Below are 15881 nucleotides of genomic sequence, written 5' to 3' on the forward strand. Positions count from 1 at the left end.
CTAGTTGCGGCGAGCGAGGGCTACTCTTCGTTGCGGTGCGCGGGCTTCTCACTGTGGTGGCTTCTCTTGTTGCGGAGCACGGGCTTTAGGCATGCAGGCTCAGTAGTTGTGGCTTGCAGGCTCAGTAGTTGTGGCGCACGGACTTAGTTGCTCCGTGGCATGTGGGATCTTCCCAGACCAGGGCTCGAATCGTGTCCCCTGCATTGGCAGGCGGATTCTTAACCACTGTGCCACCAGGGAAGCCCCCCTTTGTGGCTCTTGAAGGCAGAGTGACAGACACGTGTGTCCCAGAAAAAGCACCCAGGTGGGAAGGTGGCCAGGAAGCGGCCGCTGCGTGATTGGATCCCTTAGAGACTGTTCACCACTTCCCGGGCATGGGCCGCTGGGCCCGGGCTCCATGTGGTTTGGCCCTTGTAACCCTCCCATGACCCCTGAGGGAGAGACAATGACTACAGCTTTATGGAAGGCAAAGCTCAGACTCAGAGGCTGGAAGTTACTTCCCAAGGTCATGAGGCTGGGATGTGAACCCAGGTTCTTGTGACCAGAGCCCAGGTGTCGTTCTCACACTGCGCCGTCACCCCAAAGAGCCAGTGAACAGAAGTCCCACAGGTGCTCTACAATTAAATGGATGCACAGATGTGAAAGGGGGAAGACTGAGTCCCCTGTGTCTCTCTCCTCCGCTGCCCCGTCTTCTGGGGCCAGAGATCCAGGGCCTGGTGGGCAGGCCAGGGCGTGGGCTTGTCACCCCAGGGTTGGCCGCTTGTCTCCTGCGTTGAGGATTCTGGCAGTGAATCCCACAGGGTATTTTCCAATACTGTGGCCCAAACTATCTTGTCGTTCTTCTCCCTCTCCCCGTTGGTGGCAGGGTGACCTCAGTTCTGGCCAGAGGCCCCAGCTGTGGCAAGGGCACTGTGACCAGCCAGGCCCAGGCAGAGGGCCAGGCAAGCTCAGGCTCTGCAGGGGAGAGAAGTCCGATACGGGCCTTTGTCAGACTTTATGGTGAGGTTTTGGGTCTAGGGGTGATGAAGGAAGTAAACGTGGGCGGAAAACAATGACTAAACCTCAGAGCTTGGGTTTTCAATGTGATGTGAAAGCAACGGCCCAAGCGTTGGGAACAGGGCAGATGTTTCTTGGGGCTGGGGCCAGTCGTGGGGCCCACTCACCCACCCCCCCCAAGGCAAAGGCGCCCTTGTGCACTGAGAACTTTCTGAGGGAGAGGAGAGAGCAGCCTGGGTGCAGCAACAAGGGCTAACACAGCCTCCGTTTATCCCGTTCTCTGGAGAGTTCTTCCAATGCCTCAGGTTTCACGGATGTGCTTGGGCAGGGGGAAGGAGAAGCTGGTGGTGCCTGGAGCCTTAGTGCTTTGTCTTTGGGCCCTGGCCTCCTCCCTGGCTAGGCAGGAGGGCCCAGGCAAGGTAGGGCTTACAGCTTCCGAAGCTTTTCAATGACAAGCACAAAGTAGGCACTCACTATACACGTGTCACATGGTTGTCTGGGCTCTGAATGGCTTAGTGACTTCAGACAGCTTTTAGCCAAGTGGGGTCACTTTGGGACAGTGGCTCCTGCTGCAGGCCAAATCTTCATGGCCTGAAGCATCCCTAGTGGCCGTCCCTTCCCAGCCTTTCTCCGGACTCGGTAATCTCCCCTTCTCGAGTTACAAGGGATCTTATAACATTCCCTTCCAAGGAGCATTCCATGGCCAGAGCACACACAGCACTTGGAGCTTTTGGAGTGAAATGTGGTCTTCGGTGCCCTGCTGTATTAGAGCGTCTGGCCCCAGTTCCAGAGTGAGGTCAGATGGAGCCCCGCCGTCCCCTCTGAGCTCCCACCACCGAGTGACTCAGCTGACTGCGTGCCTTTGATTCATGGTGACCAAGGCTGGTATTCATTATCTCATCCGATTAGTCCTCCTCGAGCTGCCTGACCAGAGACAGACCCAGACAGGCGGACAAACTGACAGCGTGACTCACAGGCTGAGCTTTTCAAAAGCAGTAGGGAGTTACCTGCTTGGAACCCTCAACATCCTTGTGAGCGGGGGTGGGGACCCCGGGGACCGCACCACCCCCAGAGCAGGGACTGCCTCCCCGGGGCTCCAGGCCGGCCCCTCCTCTCCCCTCCCATCGTCACCCTGGTGACTGAGGACGCTTTTCCCCGGGCGACGGTGGGCTTGCCGTGAGGGGGCCGTGGCACATAGACTAAACATCTCTGACGTCAGAAATTCCGAGTTCCTGGAAACAACCAGCACTGGGACCAGGCTTGGGGGAGCCCCTCAGGCTGGTGACTTCCTGGGGTTCCGTCTACCTCGGCCAACCCCTTCGTAGTTCTTCCAATCACCACACAGACTTCCTCGGGAGAGCAGAGAACTTAGTGCCACCACCAGCTGTGGCACTGGTACAGTGGCCCTCTGTACCAGGGGGCTTCTTAGAAGGGCCTTCACCCACCCCCTTTGCAAATGTGGTGTGCTCCTTTCCTTATATCAGTGTGGCGACCTCACTGTGCGGTTCAAGGGCATTGTGTGAGTTTCCTGTGTATGCTCTAACTCAGTGGCTTACGACAACACAAATTTATCATCTTCTAGTTCTTGGGGTCAGACGTCCTAAAATCAAGATGCTGGCAGGGCAGTGTTACCTTCGGAGGCTCTAGGGGAAAATCTGTCTCCTGGCCTTTTCCAGCTTTGAGAGGCCGCCTGCAATTCCTTGGCCCCTGGCCCCTTCGTCCACCTTCAAGTCCAGCAGCACAGAATCTTCAAATCTCTGTCTCTCTCTGACTTCTGCTTTTGTGGTCAAATTTCCTTCTCTGACTCTGACCCTCCTGCCTCCTTCTGGTAAGGACCCTTGTGATGATATTGGGCCAGATCACCCAGCGTCGTCTCCCCATCTCAAGATCCGTAACTTAATCACATCTTCAAAGTCCCTTCTGCCAAGTAAGGTCACATAGTCACAGGTTCCAAGGATTAGGACATGGACCCCTTTGGGGGGCCATTTTCTGGCTACCATAGGCATTGAACAGACCACTTATTGGCAGGGTGAACTTCAGCAGGTTACTCAACCTTGTTGTACCTCGTCTGTAAAGTGGGGAGAGTAATACGTCTACCGCACGGGTGTATCATTGTCCTCCAACATAGCTTATTATCTATTTCATATATGTGAGTATATTACATGTATATATCACATGCAGTAGCATGCAGCTTGCGCAGTGCCTGGGGCCGTGGGGAGGGCTGAGATCTGGTGGGAAGAGAGAGGGGGCTCAGCTTGGGGTGAAAGAGGTAGGGGAGCCAAGCAGGAAGGCTCCAAGCCGAGGTTGCCCTGGAGTAGTCATTGCCGGGGTGGGAGAGGAGGAGATTTCCTGCGTGTGGAACAGCAAGGGCCAAGGTGCACAGGAACAGGGGGGCCGTCTCAGGGAACTGCGGGCACTTCGGCTTGTCCAGAGCTTGGGCTGTGACCTGGAGAGCAGAGAACCCCGTCTGCCACCCCCTTCTCTCATTTGCTAGCTATTCAACAATGCCCTGCTATTGTGAGATGCTGACCAAGAGCCCTGGTCTGCCAGAGTGACATACTTCCCCCAGTCCCAGTGCCCTCTAGCCTAGACCTGCAGTAGAGTCGGGACGTGACCGTCACAGTTCCAGGGGCAGAGGTCACTTCCTCGGCCAGGTCCCAGCCAGCTAGATGTGCCAGGCTGAGGGCAGTGTATTGCTGTGTTACAGTGGTTGCTTTGAATTAGCTTTTCATGTTTCAGAAGAGGAAAACTTATTGTCAAGGATACATTTGCAATCTTTCATCTCCCATCCTTTAGCAAACGCTCTGGGATCAGGACCACATTTGCTTTGGGATCATTTTTGACCCCCTATGAAGACAGTAACTCATAAATCTAGGAGTCGCTGAGCTCTTGCTCTGCCTGCCCTTGCCATTGGCAACTTGGCCAGAATCCTCCGTTACATTCAGGCAGTCAGTTAGTTACTCACTCCCCAAATCTGGCTACCCAAACACTGACCAGATGAAGCCCTTCCTTCCAGCTAACTATTCCCTTTTGAGATGGACTTTTCTCAATCCAGCATTATATTTCAATAAAATAATCCTGCTTCCAAATCTTTCTACAAATAAATGATAGAAAATTCAAAACATATGCCTGCAACTCGTAACTGGCAAAGTAATATACGTATAGAATACCTTTTGGGGCTTTTGTTCATCCGCTTGTTTTCCTAGTTATTATTGTTGATGATATTCTTGCTGGCTCGGAGTTGACTTTTTTTTTTTTTCTCACTGATTTTTCTTCCACAAATCTTGCATCTCAAGACTTTATCTGATGATGTCAAATCCATAAACGTTATCTGCAGCTCACACCGTACCTTGTATTTAGCCCTCTGTCCACTTCAGTCTTAATATCCACAAAGATTTTCTGTCAATGCGACATGACCTTTATTCCTTCCAAAACACAGCTGGATGTGTTTCTTCAGGCACAAAATTTATTTTTGCCAACGTCATTTATCCAAACCACTAGCATGATCGCTGAAAACGGTTGGAAATTAATCTTACAGATAACTGTGTGTCTAGAACCGCAAACAGTCTGCATCGAGGAAGTCCTGAAATATCTTAGTTCTATCTATTTTATCACTCACCAGAAAATAGTGTCGCCTGATTGATGCAGTGTGAGCTGGCCAGACGATTTTTACGGGCATATTCAGTGTTTATCTGCCAGGCTAGTTTAAACGAGTTTGCTTTATGACGACATACCTGGAGCAGTACAATTACTAATCATCCACAACTCTGGTGGCTACAGATGGGAAGAAAAGGGATTTTTGCCAAGAGTCATAGTGTTTAGGAGGCAGGGAAGTCTCCTTTTTGTCCCATTGTGCGAGAAAGAAATGATAGAATGTGTTTGCTTGGACTTCATTTTCCGATGGATGTAAAGGTCAATGTGGAAAAGCAAGACAGAGGGAGAATTATGGGGAGGACAAGCAGGCTTCAGTTGCTTGTGAAGATGCCTTTGTCTGTGGACATTAGTGACGGGGGTTGGGGAAATTAGTGGTGGGGGAGGAGCCGAGGTGACTGAATTGGGGACGTGCATTTGCATAACGGCGTCATTTTAAGGAAAAGATTAGATCAAGTAAATTGTGGGCTTAGTACAAGATGTCATCATCTCTCTTTCAAAAGACATAATGACATCGGGAACTTCCAAACTACAATCATAAATATAATTGTTATATAACTCTGAAGATAAACCTGGTAATTAAATTCCATCACTTCTTATAGAATTATAAAATACGGTACGATGTCAAAATTCCCTCTGAAGGGCTAAATTTCATCTTTTGATAATGGCAGAACATCTAAGAGCTCCATTATTAAGAATTCAAAGGCTGTAAATTGATATAGTGGTGATAAGAAAACTTGTCACTTTTTTTCATGAGACAGACATGAAGTCTCTCGTCTTCATGCAGACAGACACCTTTAAGTGCAGCAAATTTGAAGCCAGGTCTGTACCTTTATAACGTCTTACAAGTGGGTAGAAGTCACTGACACCTTTTAGATTATTGACGCTTCTGTCTCTAAGATAAACGCCAGCTGGCTGCTCACACACAAAAGCCACGCGAAACTCTTGGCTGGACCCTCCTCCACGGTCCTTCCTGGCACCAGCAGGTCCTGACAGCCAGGGCGCTCAGGGTTTGCGTCTTCTAGTCTGTTTCCTATAATGATGTTTTCTTTTATTGCAAGAGCTCTCCCTGCTCCCAAGGTCAGCACGGAACCCCCTTTCTGGTTTCCTTGCTTATAGGATTTCTGACTTCGTCTAAACTTTGAGGGAATGAGAGTTTTCCTTTCTAGGAAGTAAAATGTCTGTCTTTTTGTGACTTTATATCTTCTTTCCTCTTAAGACAACACGGTAATACTTCATTTGATGTAAATGAATAAGTGAAGACCCAGAGTCACAGAAAAGGCAGACCAGGAGAACAGTGTTCATTTACCCAAGATGCTTTGTTCTGTGGAAACCGCAACTGACTTCCTCTGGGGAGGGCGGCGGAGACAGGATGTGCTTTCCCTAAATTGCTTTCCCTGTGGTTTTCACTCATTCGTTCTTGGAACACACCTGCTCTGTGCAGGCCTGAGGCACCATCTCAGTCCACAGGGGTTTTTACAGTGAGGCAGGAGCCTCGAGACATCACAAAAGGCAAAAGCAAGTGTGATAGATGCAAAGAGGGGACAGCCCAGCAGGGTGAATGAGAGCAGCAGGGTACCCAGGCTCAAGGGAAGGTGGTGATGGATTGAGACCCTGAAGGACTCAGCCAGCGATGGCTGGCAACACAGCAGCCCAGGCCCCTCATCCAACCAGCGTGAGCAGTTGGGTTCCAAGGAAGGTGCTGAGGCACCCGGCTTTGGTCACGTATCCATCACTGACCCAGTCTTATGACTGGTGGCGTGGCACACTCGATGGGCCAGACTTGAATTTCATGCCCATCCCTTTGGCATTGGTTGGGAACGTTAGCCTCACCTGAACCATATAAAATGGGTTTCCCATGAGAAAAAGGGTTTTGTTCCTAGAAAAAGGGATATGGGAGAGGTATTAGACAAAACTAACAATTGAATAATCACAAGCCTTCTACTCTGCACCTCCTTTTCACAAATCTCTATGGTTGCTCCAAACCACCAGAGGAAACACACACACACACACACACACACACACACACACACACACACACACACACACACACACACACACACACACACACACACACACACACACACACACACACACACACACACACACACACACACACACGCTCTCCTATAAAGAGAGGTTACCTCCTAGGAGGGGCGTGGCCAGTGGGCCGCTGGTGGTACCAGGTGGGGCTGAGCAGTGCCCAACCTCTAGCTGGGAGCTTGCTGGCCCCAGGAGGTGGCCCGAAACCCTGCGTGACAGTGTCCTACAGCTTGAAATTGGAGGTGAGGCAGCAATAGGGCATGTTGTAATCTGGATCAAGTTTCAACTGCTTATATACTTTTTCATTTATTTTAAGTTTCATTTATTAAACCCCTTGGTCTTTAAGCATCTTGTTTCTCATGCACGATTTCTCATCCCAACATGGAGACTTCAGGGTAAGAAAATGTACGTCAACTGGATGAGAATGAGCATTGTAAATAGGGTCTGCCCCATCCTCCTCTCACTTCTGTCACTCACCTCCCCCACGCCATTGAAACAACAGCAGTTTCAGAGTATTGATGAAAGTTGATCGAAGTTGATGAAAGTTTTCAATCCCTAAGTACTTGAGGATGGAGATGCAAAAGAGCTTATGCATCAAGGTTGACCATGAATTACCCATCATAGTGTACTTTCCCTCAATCCTCCAGATAAAAGGATGAAGGAATTACGTGGCAAGGGATCAGGTATGCATTCTGGTCTTTGATTTCACAGAGAGAGATCTATCTAGCCTATCCCTAAGCATATGCAGCTGATGAAATCATGACCCGCTACTCATCCAGCTGTGAGTTTCCTTTGCCACGTTGTAGCCAGCAGTGTCATTGCTGTGCCCCACCGATGACATGTCCTGCCGATACATCAACAGTAGAGTGTGATGTGGCATCTCCTGCTCCCTTGAGTTTGGGATAAGAGCTGAAATGAACAAAACTCTTGGAAATAGACAGTTACTGCTTTCTTGCAAGAGACAGAAAGTTAACCTTTAGAACTCTGCATTGTTCAAGCCACTGGGCAAATTAATACCAGAGTGGAGTAAATTTTACTGGTCAGACCCCACTCAGCTTTGTTTCTTTATGGCCTGACTGCTACTGCATGCTGTGCCCAGCACAGTGACTAATAGTGCGGATGCCCAAGAAATGGCATGTTAGTGAGCCAAACGTTCCCAATTCATCTAAAGCGTGTCTGTTGGTTTAAGGGCAAGGAAGGGAATTACAGGGAAGACGCTCTTTGTTCCCAGAGTTCAGTGGAATAAAGAGGAGTCAAACTCAGGTGTCTTTCCTTGAGGTCTCCCGCTGCCTCATTCAAAATGGTGCTCGGCATCTGCGCGGTGTGGTGAGGTTCTGGAGGACCAGTCCAGCCTGGCTGGGGGGGCGCCCAGAATGAGCACAGGACTCGGGGAAGCAGGACCTCACTCACTGAAACAAGTAAGGAGGAGGTGGATGCAGGGACGCTGAGGTCCTTGAGCTATGACTATACTTTTTGTTTAATATACAAAGTATGTACAGAACCTCCCAGGGTTTCCGACGAGGAGATTCTCTTTCTTCCCTCTCGTTTCCCAAGGTGGGTCCAGGAGTTCCTCACCCAGTCACTCAGCAGCCTTCATTGGCTTCCTGTGATGTGCTAGTAACTGGGGACGCCCCTCTGTGAAGGAAACAGGTGTGAAGCCCTTACCGACACCATCCTGAACTATTACAGTGTTAAAACACGGCAAGTGTTGCAAACAAGGTCAGCTCCAAGGAGCTCTCCTCCCCTCACATCCTTAATGTTCAGGGGCCAAGCTGTCCCCTTCCCCATGATCAATGGCCATCCTCAGTGTAACTCAGGTTTACTGAGAGCCTGGGGGACTCACTGAACCTCACAGCACTTCAGGTCAGGTGCTGTCCTTGTCCCCATCATAGAAATGAGGGAAGAGAGTCTCAAAAAGTTCCCATAACTTGACCAGGATCTCCTAGTGTGTAGGGTTGACACCAGATCAGCCCATTATTCTGAGTCCCAAGCCCCGGCTCTTCCAGTACTGCAGCACGGCCACCGGGTGTAGAAATCAAACAGGAGGAGGCCTTTCAAAAGGAATTGAGACTTGATAAACATTTGTTTTTGTTTTTCTTAGATCCCATACATGCGCAAATATAAAACAGTTTTCCCAAAAGATTCGGCATTGGAAAGAATGGTTTACTACTGACCTCTTTTTTTTAAATGTATTTTATTGAAGTATGGTTGATTTACAATGTTGTGTTAATTTCTACTGTACAGCAAAATGAATCCGTTATACATATATAGATATTCTTTTCGTGTTCTTTTCCATTATGGTTTATTACAGGATATTGAATATAGTTCCCCATGCTCTACAGTAGGACCTTGTTGTTTATTCATTCTCTATATAATAGTTTGTAGGTGCTAACTCCAAATTCTCAATCCATCCCTCCCCCACGCCCCCTCCCTACTGGCAACCACAAGTCTGTTCTCTGTGTCTGTGAGTCTGTTCCTGTTTCGTAGATAGATTCGTTGGTGTCATATTTTAGATTCCACATATAAGTGATATCATATGGTATTTGTCTTTCTCTGTCTGACTTGCTTCACTTAGTACAATAATCTCTAGGTCCATCCATGTTGCTGCAAATGGCATTATTTCATTCTTTTTTATGGCCGAGTAGCACTGACCTCTTAATCTCTCAGTCGTGTCTTTTGAATCTCACAGTCCAGCTGAGAAAGCACGTTGGACCTCGTGAACCTGTGTCAATGCTGGTTTAGAGGCTCATTGAGGTCAACTGACAAAATTGAGTTTGAGAAAAGACAAGAACATTTATCACGTGTTTAATTATTATTTCTAGGGTGTGACTTCCTGCCTCCACTTTTTTTTTTCAGGTAAAAGAGCTTTTAAAAGCTCACTTTGGCAAGTGACAGGATGGGTGATTAGGTTGTGGAGATCATGAATATACACCCACTGAGCAAATAGAAAAAAGTAAAATCAAAAGACTCACTGTTCGGTGAGTGGGTACTTAGGCCTAAAAATAAGATTCCCCGTGACAGCATCACAACAGAATAAAAGGGTCAGCATCAAAATAAGCTGTGAATGAAGGGAATGTGCTGTGGAAAACAAAGACTTTTTTTAACCATTTTATGGAGTTACGATTGACATACAAAAAGCTGTACGTATTTAGTGTGTACACCTTGATGAGCTTGGAGGTAAGTGTACACCTGTGAAACCATCCCCACAGTCCATGCTGTAATCATATCCGCCACCTCCTAAATATTCCTCCCACCCTCTTTATTTACTGTGATTTCTGTGTGTGTGATGAGAACACTAAACATAAGATTCACCCTCTTAGCAAATGTTTAAATATACAGTGTTAGTAACTATAAGCACCATGCTGTACAGTAGATCGCTAGAATTTATTCATTTTGCACAACTGAAACTTCGTACCCTTTGACTAATACCTCCCCATTGCCCGCAGTCCCTGGCAATGACCATTCTACTCTCTGCTTCTTCTATGGGTTCAACTTTTTTAGATTCCACGATCATGCAGTGTTTGTCTTTCTGTATCTGACTTATTTCACTCAGCATCATGTCCTCCAGGTTCATCCATGCTGTCACAAATGGCAGGATTTCCTTCTTTCTAAAGGCTGAATAATATTCACTTGTACATATATACTACCATTTTCTTTATTCATTCATCTGTCAGTGGACACTTAGGTCTCCTTTGTGTCTTGGCTCTTGTGAATAATGTTGCAATGAACATGAGAGTTCAGGTATCTCTTTGAGATCCTGATTTCAATTCCTTTGGATATTTACCCAGAAGTTGAACTGGTAATCATGTGATAGTTCTATTGTTAATTTTTTGAGGAACCTCCATACTGTTTTTTGCAGTGGCTGTATATATTCTCACCAACAATGTATGAAGGTTTCCTTTTCTCCACATCCTCACTAACACTTGTTATCTTTTCTTTTTTTTTTGATAACAGCCACCATAATTGGCATGCGGTGATAGCTCATTGTTGTTTTGATTTGTATTTCCCTAATGTGTAGTGATGTCGTCCATTTGAATGTCCTCTTTGGAGAAATGTCTTAACAGTTCTTTTGCCCATTTGTTAATCTGGTTAGGACAGAGACTTGTGTCCAGTTCAGGGAAATGCCCTATGGGAGGAGTTTGGGAGACTCTCTTAAATGGTTTTTAAAAAAACAGAGAATGGGAAAATAAGAGGTCCAGGACGGGGGCAACTTAGTGCAGAGGTCAATGGCTAAACCTGTTGCTGGTCTCAGCTGCTACAGGGGTTTTGTTTGGTTTGATTTGTCTGCTTCTTTGTTTGTTTGATGAGATGCTGAACGTGTCTGATGAGGAATCAGGTTGCAGAAAGATGGACTTTTTAGTAGTAAGAACACCATCTGGTCCCTGGGAGGAGGCGAGCATTGCCCATCATGACATTGTCACCTTGGAAGGTGCGCGGAGCCTCCCCAGAGCAGGATGCAGAGAAGGGCAGGGGGCAGAGCTGGGTTTGGGGAAGTTGGCATCCTGGCTGATGTGAGAGGAAGTGCCCAGACAGGACACCGGTGTGGGCAGGAAGGCAGTCCCAGGGCACCACACAGGGCACAGCTTATCTGAAGAGTGGGGACCATTTTCCTGAATTTCTCACATAGTCTTCAACAGATACCACTATGATAGGATTTGAGAGCCCTCCGAACTTTGGCAACGCAAACCCCAGGTACATGTTCTCTCTTTCCTTGACCGGAAGATGTGCTAAAAATGGCCATTTCCTGAGCTCTCTGGCTCCACGCCCCTCTGTACCGGGCACTGTCCTGCTGTGTAAAAAGACCATCAGATTTTATGCCTCCATGGCCTCTGGGAGCAGTCTCTGCCTTGCAAACACAGGCATTCGTTGAAGCCAGTGCTTGCTCCAGTAGGGAGCTTTGTGGGGCTGGAAACGTGGTGTAAGACCTCTGCGTTGCTCGTTCTCTCTCTCTCTCTCTCATTGCTTCCTCACGTGAGTCATCATTATTCCTTGGAGCCTGCTTTAACTTGCATTTTCTCACCGGAATTGTGTGGGAGTTGTTCAAGAGAGCAAGCCTCCCCTTCCCCCGCAGCCGGCCAGCCACCCACATTGGGGTTGGGTCAGGTGTGGCCCCAGAGCCAGGCCTCATCTCTGGAGAGGCCGCACGTGCCATGGGCCCGGTAAGCAGCCCTCCAGAAGAGGGAGTGATGAAATGCATGCTTTGCTGTGAGCTGAGGCGGGCTTGTATCAGGCATCAGCCAAGATGCCAGGTGTGATTTCTCGGGACGCTGAACACATCTTCCCTTAACCTGAAAGCCTCGTGCTGTTCCAAGAAAAATGTTCAAAACACTTGCAGGAGGTGAAAGTGCTGCTTTGCTTCTGTTTCAGGTGCTAAACCTGCCCCCGGGATCTGCTTCGAGAGAGTCAACTCTGCAGGTGACCCTTATGGCAACTGCGGCAAAGACTCCAAGAGCTCCTTCGCTAAGTGCGAGATGAGGTGGGGTCTGCCTCCTGACCGCGCCGTGGCTTTGAACTTCCCAGATCACTTAGGGCTGCTTCCAGACTTTCCCTCTTTGAGCGCTGTCTGTTCTTGCCTTTCCAGAGATGCTAAATGTGGAAAAATCCAGTGTCAAGGAGGTGCCAGCCGACCAGTCATCGGTACAAATGCCGTTTCCATAGAAACGAATATCCCCCTGCAGGAAGGAGGTCGGATTCTGTGCCGTGGGACCCACGTGTACTTGGGCGATGACATGCCGGACCCAGGGCTTGTGCTTGCCGGCACAAAGTGTGCAGATGGAAAAGTAAGACCCATATGCTCACTTGCATCACAAATGTAAGTCTGGAAGGGGGCCCACTGAGAAACGTCCTGTTGGAGAACTGAGTTACAGGGTTGGTTTGTTTTCCTAAATCCGCTTCTCAGAATGTTGCCTCTGAAATTCCGTTCTTTGCACCTAGAAGAAAAAGTCAATAAATCCTAGATTCTGGTCTGACCATTGAGATGCAGATTTGGGAAAATCAAGCTTGTTTTCTCAGCTCTTTAGTGTTAATAAGTCATGTCTACACTCTGGATGTTATGAGAGTTTCCAGCCAGGAAATTACTCTGGAAGGAAACACAGCAGCATATTATATTGTTTTTGGAAACGTGGTTTGGGTTTTTGGCACGGTGGGGACTTGTTCTCACCTGGACAGAATGGGAAGTCAGATGTAGTTTCAGAGACCCCCATACAGGGACAGGAGAGGCGAAGAGATAGGATAAGCTTAAAGCCAAAGGGTGTTCTTTTGGAGATCAGGGGGAAAGGTAGACTGAGATACTGGGGGTTGGGGGGCAGGCAGTTAGAAATAAAGTCCAAAACGACCAAAAAAATTTTTGAGATTTTTATATTCTGCCACATTGTTTTTTCCCACCAAAGTTTCTCATCGGACTGAATGACAGCAAGTTAATAAAACACTTTAGGAAAGAAGATGCTTTCATTAGGCTCCTCCTTTTCAAAATGATTATGAAATCATTCCTAACATGGAGGTCACAGAGCAGAAAGGAAAGGTGCTGAGTCATCTCCTGTAGCAGAGCCCCCAGGACAGGAGTTCCCTCCACTCCGCCCCCTCCCCCTTCCCCCATACACCACAAATGCTTTTATCCTTAAGGAAACAGGATGATAAGTGAAACCTGTTATACATTCTGGGTGTCTCCTGAACCACACCCATTCGCTTATATTCAAGCCTTGACATTAGACTGACACCATTTAAACTGTGGTCTGAACAGCTAAGGCCAGGTGCATCTGAACACTGAAATTCCAAGGACTCAATTTATCAGTGAGCTTTTCCCTTCATGTGCAGGATTCAATGTGCTTTGATCTCCTTCCTGCAGAACACTAGTTCTTTGAAAGCCTTCCTTAGCCTAGCCCGTGGGTTGGGGGAGGGCAGCACCCATATGCTGTGATTCTGCCTGGGGTCCTGCTGTGTTCATTGCAACCCCAGACAATTTCCTTTCTCAGCCGGAATGTGACAGTCCCCTTGGCCAAGATTCCCACCAGCTCTGAGAGCTGCTTGGACCAGCACTTTTTTCAAAGGGCGTTAATCTTGCCTTAGATAAACTGCTGGGGTCAGATGGTGAATGTCTCATAGGAAGGTCCTATTTGATTTAAAATGCTTCTGTAATCTAAAAATGAGACTTTTCTCCCTTTGACTCCACTAATTTGTAACATCTTATGGGAGATAAAGAACCTGATCCCTTGAGTCTGGACTATATTATGCACCTTTGAAATAAGACTAAACCCTTTCAACCAGCCCAGTACCATTTAGCAAATTGCTGCCTCTGCAGAGGCTTGAGAAATACAAGGGAAGCGTCTGTTTTACTCGCTGAGCATTTCTGTTGATGGTTTATGTCATCGACGATAGTACTTGTCAGTCGGTATTTTGGAAAATTTCCCGTATTTTAATATCTCCCTTACCAGATTCTCGGATTCTTGGAGTCTTTGAGTCTGCATAGGCCCAGGTGAAGGGCTAGTCTCTTTTGTTCTCTCCTACATCTTTTAATGGAGGGGGGAAATGCTGCAATATGCAGATTTCATTGCAAGCTCTAAACAAAAATCATGAGAAAATCAGTTACCATAATTTCAGGATTGACCAAAATCATATAAAATGCCATGAAGATAGACGACTTCCATAGTGTCCACATTGATGTGAGTCTTGAAACGGGCTGAGTTTGGAGGCAGGCATCAGGTTCCATATCCGGGTCCAAGGCAAAGTGCATTATTCATATTAAATGAAAGATGGTCTTCCCCAAGCTTTCCTTTGCTTTCTCTTCTTTTTTATTTTTTTTAATTTTTATTGGAGTATAGTTGATTTACAATGTTCTGTTAGTTTCAGGTGTACAGCAAAGTGAATCAGTTATACATATATCCACTCTTTTTTAGATTCTTTTCCCATATAGGTCATTACAGAGTACTGAGTAGAGTTCCCTGTGCTATACAGTAGGTCCTTATTGTTACCTATTTTATATATAGTAGTGTGTATATGTCAGTCCCAATCTCCCAATTTATCTCTCTCCCCTTTACCCCCTAGTAACCATAAGTTTGTTTTCTACATCTGTGACTCTATTTGTTTTGTAGGTAAGTTCATTTGTACCCTTTTTTTAGATTCCACATATAAACAATATCATATGATATTTATCTTTCTCTGTCTGACTTACTTCATTCAGTACGACAGTCTCTAGGTTCATCATGTTGCTGCAGGTGGCATGATTTCGTTCTTTTTTATGGCTGAGTAACATTCCACTGTATATATGTACCACATCTTCTTTATCCATTCCTCTGTTCTTAAATACACAGATAGATGCATGTGCGTGTGGTTGTAGACAGACTGAGATATTTGCTGTGTTTCCCTCCTCTCCAGATTTGCCTCAATCGTCGGTGTCAGAACGTAAGTGTCTTTGGTGTTCACGAATGTGCGGTGCAATGCCACGGCAGAGGGGTAAGTAGGTGAACTGCCTTTGTATAGCCGGCCCACAGCAAGTTCAGCACTAAATCATTCCTTTGTAAAGGATTTTTGGCATCCATAACTTTGTAAAAATATAGCAGTCAGTGTCTCCTCAATATTTTCTTCTGAAGACATTCATTTTCTTTGACCTTTACATAGCGTAAGAAATGGGATTTTTATTTAACAAAGAAAATCAGATTGAGTGATAATTATCTCTTAAATTAACATTCTGGATTTTTTTTAAAAAGGACTTTGTCATCTTCAAAGTAATTTTAACATGAACCTTCCTTCATGAAGAGTTTTTCATTAGCGTTTCAAACAGAGCTGCCCCTCCTACAGCCAAGATTCAGAATATGTGTCTGAACTGAAATATTTCCAAAAGGAATTAAAACAAAGAACACAGAACATACTGACCACATGTTCTTGAAATCACATACAATGGGTGTCAACTAAAGAAGGCTGTTATTTTAGTTCAGAGAATTTTTAGGCGGGGGGAAGAGGATTCTAATTGTTTAAAACCTAATTTATTTTTTCTGATGGGCTTAATTGTTTCCAGTGGAATCATATTAATCTTGCCTAGCTATGCCAGGGGTTCATTTGTTTTTCTGAAACCTTTTCTACAGATATTGTGCTCCAAATTCTACTTTTAAAATAGACACTCACCAATGATTGTAACATAGAATTATGGAGGTTTGCATAAAATTACTCTTGTGCTGTAACCATAAAGGATTGCAGTG

The 15881-nt window shown here is 46.6% G+C and overlaps 1 protein-coding gene across 1 annotated transcript in view; it reads left to right on the forward strand.

Annotated features, from left to right (window-relative positions):
• Positions 1-15881, forward strand: part of ADAM12 (ADAM metallopeptidase domain 12) — a 386617-nt gene that overhangs the window by 337626 nt on the left and 33110 nt on the right. Inside the window, exons 15-17 of the mRNA XM_036827896.1 lie at positions 12058-12166; positions 12272-12470; positions 15061-15138. Of these exons, the coding sequence (XP_036683791.1) occupies positions 12058-12166; positions 12272-12470; positions 15061-15138 (386 nt within the window). The remainder of the gene's footprint in view (positions 1-12057; positions 12167-12271; positions 12471-15060; positions 15139-15881) is intronic.

The sequence above is a fragment of the Balaenoptera musculus genome, chromosome 16 (assembly GCF_009873245.2).
Source record: "Balaenoptera musculus isolate JJ_BM4_2016_0621 chromosome 16, mBalMus1.pri.v3, whole genome shotgun sequence".
In the NCBI taxonomy this organism is placed as follows: Eukaryota; Metazoa; Chordata; class Mammalia; order Artiodactyla; family Balaenopteridae; genus Balaenoptera; species Balaenoptera musculus.